Source organism: Mercenaria mercenaria, chromosome 8 (assembly GCF_021730395.1).
Source record: "Mercenaria mercenaria strain notata chromosome 8, MADL_Memer_1, whole genome shotgun sequence".
Taxonomy (NCBI): Eukaryota; Metazoa; Mollusca; class Bivalvia; order Venerida; family Veneridae; genus Mercenaria; species Mercenaria mercenaria.
The window spans coordinates 7,457,601-7,470,268 of NC_069368.1; the positions used below are offsets into that span (position 1 = coordinate 7,457,601).

At 36.9% G+C, this 12,668-nt stretch overlaps 1 protein-coding gene across 1 annotated transcript; it reads right to left on the reverse strand.

Moving 5' to 3' along the window:
* Positions 1–3,593: 3,593 nt before the first annotated feature.
* On the reverse strand, positions 3,594–9,134 carry LOC123565525 (sodium-dependent glucose transporter 1-like). Its single transcript, XM_053550358.1, has 5 exons — positions 8,631–9,134; positions 7,594–7,729; positions 6,998–7,147; positions 6,431–6,562; positions 3,594–5,800 (listed from the first exon to the last, which is right to left on the reverse strand). The coding sequence occupies exons 1-5, from the start codon at positions 8,631–8,633 to the stop codon at positions 4,806–4,808; spliced, it is 1,416 nt and encodes a 471-aa protein (XP_053406333.1). The 5' UTR covers positions 8,634–9,134; the 3' UTR covers positions 3,594–4,805.
* Between the last annotated feature and the right edge of the window lie 3,534 nt (positions 9,135–12,668).

A 12,668-nucleotide genomic window follows, 5' to 3' on the forward strand; every position in this document is an offset into this window, starting at 1 on the left:
TAACTAATCTAAAACAAAATATTCATCACATTAAAACTAAACTATTAGGCATTGTTTAAGATAAATACATGTTTAAAGAAGCAAGTTTACTGAAGATTACTTTTTTGTCCATGATGTGTACCCCTCGGCGTCCACTAAGTAAATGACTATGTATTCGTTTTAACAAGAGGTCATTCAAATGAACTCATAGTCTAATTTTAGAATGAACTTACGACGTCGGTGCAACTATTTTTAGGTATGTATGCTCATAGCGGTGGTCATTAATCAAACGAGTCTTTGATGATCAATCAGTTAAATGCCACGCGTTCTCTTCTGCATCTTACCGTCAAATGACAACGGTAATCAAAGTCTGAATACTGATCAGAGAATAAAATATTTTTGACAGGCCTAAACCCGTACACCGCGCTATAGTGTACAAATACGATGATTTTAGCGCAGGATTCGATTATGGGCGCAATAATATAATTATAGAAATAATTACAGTTTCTTTAATAAACCCGATACGATATACAATAGAAATAATTAACTAAATTATTCATACAACTTACCAGTCCGGACCATTTCGTCTAATGAATCACACTGTAGATGGTTGAATAGAAATATCGTTTCACTACCAACAGCCAATCGGAATGCAGTATTTTGACAAGCGGTAACACTTTTCCAATAAACCTGACAGGTTAAGACCCGTATCTCTTTACTCCGCGCTACATATATATTGGTTTTAAAGAGCGCCGTTAACGCTTTATGCATAAGTATAGAAATGATTATAGCAAAATGTTATTAATTTCCTTACTTTACCTGATGCTAAAATGAAACAGAAATATTTAATTTAATCGTTCATACAGCATAAACCGTGATATACGCTCTACCAGACCCTTTAACCGGATGATATTTACCTGTAGAACTTCAGTATAGTATATAACACTTCGCTAACTACAACCAATCAGGAAGCAGAATTTTGACAAGCGATAGCACGTACATGTAGTTTAACATTTGTCCGCATTATTGAGCGCGTTTTATAATTTCAGTGTATAGCTTTTACCTCTTTCTTCTTTATAAATACTAACGGAATTAAAAAGCTTGATTATTGAGTTTATTTATTTCCTCTAACGGTTTACAATATTTTTTAATGTAATAATAGAAAGGAATGTTTACTTTTCTTTAATACATATATGAATAACATAACTATTGGCACGGCAGTCAATTAAGCACGATGGTTGTCTTACCTTACCTATCTGTTAAAAAAAAAGTAAAGTACAATATTTCTCTATTATACTTGGAACGACTTTAGCAGTGTTTGGTATCAAATGAAAGGTTTTGACGAGGACTATTGCGTTGTATACAGAATTTGAATGCGTGGTCACTCCTGCGTAAAATTGTAGGCGTTATGGAAGAAGGCGTTACTGCATATACCGACAACACCTCTTCCTCCTCTCCTTCTCTGATAACTTAGGCATGTTGGGTATCTAACCGAATGTCTCGATAAGTACTGTAAGGCAATAAACTTAAACCGGAAGTCAAATCACTCATGCGAGAAATACGCCAAAGTAACTTACACTTTGATATCCAAAATGGCAGTGAATGAATTTACAGGGCGAAGTATAATAAATAGAGCCAAAGCAACGTTCTGATTAGTAAGTATAGCTTAGCAATGCTCTGATTGAGACTTTATTTTTTGTCGATATCTGTCGAAGATGTATGGAAATATGCGTATTGTAAAATGTATTAGCGGTATATTGGTTATTACGGATATATTTGTTATGAAATTCATGCCACATTTTCTCCGTGAAATACATTTTCGCTACAGATTTTTGATGTATGTAAAAAATGAATCACTCTTTCAATGACCGTTTAACGTAGAAGGTGTAATGTAAAATATCTTCTTTCTGAAAAGCGAATACAAAATTTAATGATTACTTTATTACAGTGTCGATGGCATTTAGAATTTCAGAATTTTCCATAGTGTCCGTTTACGTTTTTGTCAATGCTGTTTATAAAAATGTTAAAGTTGTTTTAAAAAATGTTACGGGCGTTTAGATATTTGTCGAATGTGATTCGATTTTTGCACTTTAATATGTAATTTTCCATAGGGTCCGTTTACGTTTTTGTCAATGCTGTTTCAAAAAGTGTAACAGCTGTTTTAAAAAATGTTACGGGCGTTCAGATATTTGTCAAAGGTGATTCGATTTTTGCACTTTAATATGTAGTTTTCCATAGGGTCCGTTTACGTTTTTGTCAATGCTGTTTAAAAAAATGTAACAGCTGTTTTAAAAAATGTTACGGGCGTTTAGATTTTTGTCGAATGTGATTCGATTTTTGCACTTTAATATGTAATTTTCCATAGGGTCCGTTTAAAAAATATAGGAAAAAAAATTAAAAAATCTTCTTGTCTGAAACCACAAGACCTAGACCTTTGATATTCGGTATGTGGCATTGTCTTGTGGTCCTCTGCCAAGAAAAAATATTACACTGAGGTGAAAAACGACTCCGCCCCGGGGGTCCCAAGTTTTACATAGACTTATATAGGAAAACTCTTCTTGCCTGAAACTGCAAGGCATAGACTTTTGATATTTAGTATATTACATTGCCTAGGGATCATCTACCAAAATTGATCAAATTATGCTCCTGAGATTAAAAGAGGCCATGCCCTGGGGGTCCCAAGTTTTACATACATTTATATAGGAAAATAAATCTTCTTGTCTGAAAGTTCAAGACCTAGGCCTTTGGTATTTGGTATGTAGCATTGCCTAGTGGTTCTCTAACAAGATTGTTCAAATTATGGCTCTTGGGTGAAAAGAGGTCCCGCCCCGGGGGTCACTTTTTATATGAGTTATATAGGAAAAATACTTAAAATGATCTGATCATATTTCCTGGATTGTTTAATTATAACTACCTGATGACCCAAAGTAGGGGTCACATGAATGTGACCTGGACCTACTGACCAACTTTCTTATTTTTTAAGATACAGGCTTGAAATTTGGATGACATATACAGTTTTGCCCACCGATCTTAAAACTGACTTTCAGTGATCAGGAATGTGACCTACTGACCTACTTTCTTAATATTTTAGCATCGGTTTGACATTTGAAACATGTAGCTCATATTACTCTGGCAAGCTACTTGTTTTTGTAACTTACTACATATATTTTTGACGCCTTTCGAAATTCATAATTAAGGCCAACAATCAACGATGATCAGAAAATATCTTTGTCATAATTATATAACAGAACATTTACCAACAGAACCACATAGAAACTAATTAACAGGCTTGTTGAACAGTTAAATCAGTAACACTGAGGGGTGTCCTCGCTTGAGACATCAGCTAACAAGTACGGACTACTTGCAGGGCCGTCGCCGGCTTCGAAAAAGTGGTACGGCCAAAGACGTCCCGCGAGTGCCGAAGGCAATAGAGGGGGTCGAGCACAAGGTGGGGGGTGGGATATCACAAATACAGCCCGGGTCGCTTAGTAGATTTAACGGGTTTACGGACTGAAGTAACCACGTTGTCCTGTGTTCCATTAATTTATTTGACATAGTACCAGTCTGGTACACATAAAGAAAACGTAAAAACATAAAACAGTCAAATCAGGTACGTGAAAAATACAAATTGTAATACAATAGCAAACGTGGAAATACGCAAATTTCACAAATCAATACATGAACAATTACAAATAAAATAGCTTAGCAAATACGTCTATAAGTAGTACACTTAAATGAAAATGAAATAAATCGTCCAATGGTAAGGACAGTAAGTTTACAAAGGAAAATAGCGAGGAGGAACGTGTGTAGTTAGTATAAACTAAACTAACACAGATCGCACAATGAAGACCAGGACTTCCACTTCGGGCACTATTCCAGACACGGCCGGGCACATAGGACGTAAGCAGAAAGGTTTCCTCACGATGCTCGAACGCAGAGGTGAGTGCCAGTTAATTAGATGTCCAAGGAGGTCCATTCCGCAGTAAAGGAAACTTTTTCTATGTTTCAGTCTTAGCTTTATCATGTTTTCTCCATAAGATATGTTGGAATCTAGAGCGGTATTTAACTATGCTATCTAGACTTCATGAAACTTCTAAAGCTTCTAATATATTTCAAGGTTCTTCGATTACAATGAAATTTTGCATTGTGAAACCCTGATATGTCTGCGGACTGTTTCTATCTATTTAAGTTCACATGCGTAAAAAGTGCACGGATAAACGGTTATAATGTGAATATAAAGCTGCCGCTACATGCATCCCAACTTTAGTCGACCGCGAAACACTGTTGAAGCAAGTAACTAATATATAAATTTTAAACTGTTGAGTTCATTAATAGAAACACGCCATTCTAAAATATTCTATGTAGAAAGCTAGATGTATACTATTTTTTCTTCTGATAATTCTTCATTTCCAGAGTATATTGATTTGTTTATATAAAAGGTAGTGGATCCGTAATTACATTCGGCAAATAACGTATTCTTCGTATGAGATTTCGGCATTTTCCGGTTATTACGGAAAGCCTTGTGCGCGTGGAAGCGCGTTATCGCGCGGGAATTATCTTGTGTTATTACGAACATTAGGGATAAAATGAATCATGTTGACGGAAGAAAGGTTGTCTCCTCTCCGCAGTTCCGGAAACAAACAGCTTCTTAGTTACTTAATTTCCTACATGTCACACTATCTTAATATCATTGTAGGTTAAAACGAAAGTTTCAAACATCAATAGCGAGCTGCAAACAATGATTTTGCAGAATTTATTTGACAAAGTTTATGAATATACTGTTACATAACAAAAAAGCAGCCAGTCTGAAATTTAAATACACTTTATTAGACGCCATACAGAGTTCCACGCGGATATATTTCTGTTTTACCCTGTATTTCCTCCAAGTCTTCGAGCTTTCTGTCTTTGTTAAGAGCCATTTTTGAAGTTTCTTGCTTTTTGATCCTTTGGGCAGAATATAACCTAGACAGGGTAAAGGCTGTTGCAAATAGCAGTGAACAAACAACGGTCTCTCCCAGAGAGAGATATATAAACCACATTGGCGAGTACACATCCATCATGTACCCAAGCAATAGTGGATTAGCCATTACTCCGACGGAACCGGAAATGAGGAGACCCGAAGCTATTCTAGCTGTAATTGGTGTCACATGTTCCTGTGTCCACGTGAAGAGTGTTGGCAATATTCCAGACATCGTGATACCGCTTAGTGCCACAGTTACCCAAACCAATTCTGTCTGCTCAAACAAAACACTCAGTAAAACACCGAGTAGTGTAATTCCCGACGAAATATATGACGTAACAATCAGTTTTGCGGGTGTAATATAGGCTAAAATAAAGACGCCAATGAAGTTACCCACAGCATACATACCGAAAAACAGAGATGTAACTGAAGATGCCGCTTTTTGAGTCCAGTTTAACTGACTCATTAAGAACGTTGTCAAGAAACTTGGAAACAAATCTATATAAGCGGTTGCAACGAATGAATTTACGAACATAATACACAGAATTATTTGTTTTATCAATTTCGGTAGCTTATTTTTATCAACACTTTCGTTGCTATACTGACGCGTGGCCTTTTTCAAAACACGCTTTTGGAAAAAAGCAACGAGGAAAGGAACCGCTGCTGTAAACACTAGAACTCCTGTTATCAGAAATGCATACTGAACATTAGTGTCTTCTTCATTAACATTCGGGTATGTGACGCCGCTAGAGTTCTGACTAATTAAAATGGTTCTAGGTGTAATGATTGTGTTGTCGGAAAGTGTTGACAGAGTTGTATTTGGCGTTTTATAGGAGAAATTCCTTGCAGGTTGTTGGACACCTGAAAAAATACATACAAATAATCAAACTAACTTAAAACAAAACTAGCACTTGCAAAGAAAAGCAGAAGGTAAACAGCGATCACTTGAGAAAAAATGTTAAACCAGTAAGAAATCAAGGTTCTAAGAGCAGATTCAAAGAGGCGGTGCGGGGTCAAGCCAAGCCGCAGGAGTCTCCAACCCCAGTACAATCTGACAAACATTTTTTGAAGGCCCAAAATTGAGACATCTATAAATGCTAGCTACTTAAAAGCTAGCAACTTGGCCAAACTTTTTTTTGAAAATGTACAAGTTTAAAAGATGACAAATGCAAATAATGTCTCCAGATTTCCCTAGAAAATACGCCCCATCTTAGCCAAAATCCTAAATATTGATGTTTTTTTCTCGTTAAAGATTAATAAAAGCAAGAAGTGTTTCAGGACAGTACGTTTCTGATTTCTGTTATATTTGAAGCCAGCATATTATTAAAGAACCAAAAGAGCGTTTCACAGAGATATCGTAGACATGTCAGATACCTGAAGGATATTTCAACTTTACTTCCATTATTTTGAACAGTTAACAACTAGCTATAATATATGCATATTTCGTAACATAGCCTACTTGTGAAGGCAACCCTGGATGAAAAACATTACCTGTTGGCTCTCTGACGAAAGGCTGTGTTATAAGGGGTGAAATGATTCCACCTAGAGCAGTAAGCACGTGCGTCATCTGGATAAATGGACCTCCGTCATGTGACCAGAGTGCAAATAACATGGAGTGAAGACCTAAATATAGAAAATATGTACATGTTGATCTCCGGCAAAGTTCTTAATGTAAGATATTCAATAAATATCATACAATTACTCACCAGCAAACAATCCAGTGTTTTATAACATGACATTAGAACAAACATTTGACAGATTTCTTTTAGTTTTGGAGAACTACTTACTAGCTATTGATGGGCAACGTATATAATGAGTCGTGCAATAACAAGCATTCACGTTTCTACTGTACAAGCATCTGTATAAAGTAAAATATATTTTCGTAACTTAATATTATCAATAATCAAAGGCTACCGTGGACTCAACATAGTCGTATGTCCTCTGTTTGAAAGCTGTTTATGTAATGTTGAATTGCACGACACATGGTTCAGAGGCAAATTTTGCGGATAAAGCTATGTACATATGTAATCGTAAACTGTGTATAAAATTTGAGCAAACCCGTGTCTTGGCCTCCGATACAGATTCCGTTGATGACTCTCATTATCACCATGACAATAAATATTGGTATCCATGGCAACAGACCTATAGTGATCGCCGTACCAAGTGTGTACAAAAACAACAACAGTCGTGGATTGAATCTGTCCTGAACTAAAAACAAGCAAATCCTCATTGTCTGAAGTATTACGTACTAAACAATGCAATGGACAGGCGTTATATAAGCGATCACACCAGTTCAAGTATTTACATCCAGAAATTATAAGAAACGAAAATACTGACATAGAGAGAGTGACATGTGTTCATTCAATGCGGTTCCTTTGGATCTATTCATAGATGTGATTTGTTAGTCTGGTCACAAGTACTTCTCTGGTTCCAGGTTCTACCAGCAGCAAAAGTGCGTTGTGTTGCGATAGGGGCAGGTAATCGAGGCTAAGATTGTGTTATCATTCCTGGTTCTTTTGAACTATGGAATCTATTTAATGATATTTTACAACAGCATCCTGCTTAAACCGACATTTTGATTCTGCTATTATTTTGCTTTACTGTATTCTATGCTTTATAGTACATGTATATATATTTCTTTACAATTTACTTACTGGATCCTGCTAACAAACAACCACCGAGATAGCCAATGGCGAACCCAGTAAAAAGCCATGTGGCTTCCTGGAGCGGTACCCGTGCTATTAGCTGGAGATCTGGCAGAGCCGGGCCCATTTGTCCATAAACCCAACCCTGATAACATATAGTAAAACAGCAATTAGAATCTACCACTATCAAATAATCATTTCCATAACTATTAGATGTTACAAATAACTATACACGTATTACTTCAGTTATTCGGGGTTAAAGGTTATAAACAAGAATTGGAAACCAGTCTCAGATTGCAGTTTTGCCGTTGGTTAGTTTTAAAATTAAGCAGAGTCACTCAACCAATCAGCTTCATGTCTGACACCTGCCTCCGAACTCTTTCTTATAACCTTGGGCCCAGGGTCATTATTTCTTATCGTAGTCGGGGGAAAATTTAAAGCTCCAGTGAGTGTTTCATTTGAAGATGTTGTCTATTATTTCTCTATTTTTAGTTATAGTGGCCCCTAAACGGGACCACAAGGATGTTTCAGACCAAGTTGGTGAAGATCCATCCAGCGGTTCTTGAGAAGATGTCGTTTAAAGCTTTTTTCTGAGTTTAGCTCTGGTGGCCCCTAAAAGGTGTCAGGCGGTACCGACAGAAGTATGCTACAGAACAAATTCAGTAAAGTTCCGTCAGCACACGTTTTTTCATTTTTTCTATTATTAGCTCTGGCAGCTCCTAAAAGGACCAGTCTGAACCATTTAAATAGAACTTAGACAGGTCAACGCCAGGATTCTACAGACCAAATTTGGTGTAGTTTTGACCAGTTGTGTCGTGGGGGCGGGGCAGGTTGGGGAAGATGTTAACGTAAAATATCGACGCATGTCGACGGGTAACTGACGCAGTACCGCCCATCTATACTAAAAGCTCGCCCTGAACAATGTTCAAGTGAGCTAAAAAATTGCGATAATGAATTTAATTTGGTAACATTGTTAAACATGATAATAATAACGTACTTGGAATTTAATCTAAAATTTGTTATTAGAAAGAAAATGTATTCTTCACCATTGTCGTTGTGTTCCAGAACAGGAAGATAGTGTCCCAAACTTTGTATCTAAAAATAGGATTTCTGCACGACTCTTCGTTTGCCCTTTCATCATCATCTTTTCTTCTAGCATCGTCGGAAAACTGTAGCTTCTTTGAATTGTGTCTTTCTACAACATCATCGTCAGAAACCTGTCGTCATAATTTTGTAAGATTAAAACAAGTGGCATGAAAAAAAGACAACAACAACAACTACGAAAAAAGAAAAACAAGAAAAAAAAGAAAAACAAACACTTTTTAAAAGTAGATAACCAAGCTGAAATATTAGAAATAATTCATTTCGACGAAATCCAACATATTTCGTATGTTTTTGTACTACTCGCTCCTCAAAATATGTACAGGTCTCTCTATGGTAAGGTTTTAACCAGTACATATTTGCTGAGTTGACACGTTTGTGTGCCATTTAGCAACTTTTCAGCTTTTCATGGTGCAGGAAAACCCACGGTGACTCCTCGTGCATTATTCCATGCACCTGGGTAGAACCACTGACCTTCAATAAGCCAGATACATGGCATCCTCACAATAAAGAATTCTACAAATCTGACAAAACAACCTTGTCTGATTGAATGCTTCAGGCCCCGTGTTCACAAAACTACTTGAGATTGATTTTCAGTCTCAATCTGAGTTTGAGTCTCAGACTGGTACCCAAAACTCAGTTTTATAACATTGGAGCAGGCTGGAGAGTAGACTTTATAGTGGTTCAGATAACCTTAAGTTAGTCTTCACAGTTGGGCTAGAATAAATTTGAATAGAAATTCCTACACTAATATTACCTGTTCACCTATTTCCTGTAGAACTAGATCTATCGGGTCTGGTAAAGCACAGTTATATTCCACTTCTTGTAATTCTACGTCTTGTAACTCGGTGAGGTCACTTTTAATAAAATCCACGTCTTCTTGTACCTGATTTTTGTTGCGGTTTCTTTGAACATCATCTGGGTCGCTCGTCTCATCAAACGGTGGGTTGATATTTGTATTCATTTCATTTCAATTCGAGTTATCTTTCTTGTCTGCAACCGATGGTGTAAACCTGGTGTATGAAGTTCTTTGTTTGCAGCGAAGTATTACTTAAACTTTATTTTCCATTCTGATTTTGATGAAAGTTAAGGAGAATTCTATGTTTCTGTCAGTGTTAGTATGAAAAGCCTGTAAGTTGTTTTTTTTCATCAGTAACATATGTTTCATAGTAAATCAATTCAACCATATTTGATATTTCACAATTAGGTTTTAACATATCCTTCATAGAGAAGCACACAGAGTAAAAATTTCACCATGCATTATTAATTAAGAAATGCACTGTTGTCACCACATTAGGCCATGTACAGTGCATGAAGTGTTGTTTTTGCAGCAACACGATTTATCTGAATATTGTTAAAGTAGATCTACACACTATATCACAACTGCCGTTTCCATTGATTTCGTAACTTCTTTTACTTGAATGATTGACCAGCAATACTTCCGTATGCACTCTGCACTGTGTATAGTAGTACATTCTTGTATAGTAATATTGATTGAATATTTCTTGCTTGGATACAATTGGGCATGAAACAGCTAGACAGCGTTCGGCCGTTTCACTTAAAATTTTCAATGATGGTAATTTACATCGGCATTAAGCATGTTCCTAGGCCAAATCAAAACTATATGCCAAATCAAAACCTGTCACAGTTTTGATTTTGAAATACTACATTAAGACTACAAATTATTTTACACTTTATGATCTATTGAATTGAAGGCTACATTTATAAGTTATTGTGCTGTTTTAGTGACAGGAATTTACATGCTCTAGTCGTTTTTTTTTTTCTATTGCATAATTTATATTCTCTCCGTATTTTAATTTTCAAACCAATTAAGGCAGTGAAGGAATTTCAAATCGGCTTGAAAATAAGAAAGTTTTAAGCACTCCAGGTTTATTTCTTTTTTCAAATAAATGGACTGACCACATGATAACTCATTTCGATCACATTTTGCTCAGGTGAACTAACCATAGGTAGAAACGGTCAGGTATATCTGCGCTTCATTACAACAGGAAGAGCAAATTTTAAGAAACTTGATGTTTACCATGCATATAATTTTATGTAGAAACCTGCCCCAGCGCTATCTTCCTGCTTTTATATTCCAGTTGGGGTTCAGAAACTTGATGTATATTGGCAGCTGTAAAAGTTTCATGAAGAGTAGATAACATAGTGAAATAGATCTACCGCCTAGATCGCAGAAGACATGAGTATGGGTAAGATGGAAATACAGAATTTATTATTGTCTCATTTAATCACTGAGTGGACCTCCTTCAGCTTCTTGGCACTCTTCTTTCTGCATTCGAGCATCGTGAGGAAGCCTTTATTAGCATACTACTATACAAACATATCATCATCATCATCATCTTTGATAATGGCAAACAGTCCTGTTGGACTATAATGGCCATGCGTGGGGGTTAGTAAAGTGAAAGATTATCAAGCCTCCCAAGCTACTCAATCCACCCAGGAGGACATTGACAATGTGATAAAAAAAAGTGCAAAAACCTACTCAAGCCCTTAAAGCCTATATATTGCATAATCTACTATGTACATGGTGAAGAAACAAGAGAGTTAGTACTGTTAAAAGATAAAAGCATATATGTACTGTCTAGGGGATGTGTGGTAGCACAGTCAGTCCCGACTTAAACACAGCGTTTGAGTCAGCACTGACTAAGTGCACCGGCAGTGAGTTCCATTCAACTATTGTCCTAGGGAAAAATGAGTACTTTATGTAGTCAACTGATGAGTGTGGTATATGATATGCTAGTTGATGGTGATGTCTGGATGTTCTTAATAGTGGATCCATATATTGTAAAGGTATTATGTCAACAAGCCCATAATGTATTTTATGGAAGAGGCTAAGACGGATGTTCTGTCTTCTGCGCTCTAAGGACTCCCATTGTAATTGCTGTAGTAATTGTGTTACAGTACCCGGCGACTTTGAATAGTTGTTGGTAACAAACCTAGCGGCCCTCTTTTGTACATTTTCTAATTTCTGCTTGTCATTTAATTGATAAGGGTCCCAGACAGAAGCACAGTATTCCAAGGAAGGTCTGACTATTGATTTGTAGGCTGCTGCTTTAGTTTCAGGTTTGGCAGAATGTAGATTTCGTTTTAAGAACCCAAGATTTTGACTGGCCTTGTTTGTTATTTTGCTAATGTGTGGAGACCAAGAGAGATTAGATGAAAGTTCCACACCGAGATAGGTAGCTTGTTTGACCTCAGACAAGGGTTGGCTGTGTAGAAAATAGTCAGTCATGACTGGTTTAGATCTAGGTGGGGTAATGTGCATGATGTGGCATTTGTCTACGTTGAAGGCCATCCTCCACTTCCTCTCCCACCCTGCCAGTCTGTCCAGATCTGCTTGAAGGGTCTGTGAGTCCACAGCTGAGCGTATTACTCTATAGATGATACAGTCATCAGCAAACAGTCTCACATCCGAACGAACACTGGTAGGGAGGTCGTTTATGTAGAGAAGAAATAGAAGAGGCCCTAAAACGGAACCCTGGGGGACACCAGAATCAACTGTGGCTACAGACGACATAGCACCATCAACAACTACTATCTGCGTTCTATTACTGAGAAAGGCTTTTATCCAGTGATGAGCATTGCCTCTGATACCATAAAATTTAAGCTTGTGGAGGAGTCTTCTATGGTCTACTATATCAAAAGCTTTACTAAAATCCATTATAGCGACATCAACCTGGCCTTCCTTTACAGACTTGACAAGATCATGAACAAAGCCCACAAGCTGGGTCTCACATGATCTACGTGCTCGAAAGCCATGCTGATTGTCAACTTGTCTGAGCTTATTTCATTTCTAGGCAGTCTTGACACAATCTTGCAAATACTAAGTGCTGAGCAAGAGAACTACCAGTATCATTTCTTCCCATCTTTGGGTAAATCGTGACGTACTTGATCAAAGAAGTATAAAATACATTTTTTAATAATTTATTTTTATAGCTCTTTGACCTGATCTTTCACACTCA

Coding starts and splice junctions, on each gene's coding strand:
- LOC123565525 (XM_053550358.1), bottom strand. Junction 7,148..7,593: donor TTGTTTGTTAGCAGGATCCA/GTAAGTAAATTG, acceptor GCTTGTTTTTAG/TTCAGGACAGATTCAATCCA. Junction 5,801..6,430: donor TTTCGTCAGAGAGCCAACAG/GTAATGTTTTTC, acceptor GTATTTTTTCAG/GTGTCCAACAACCTGCAAGG.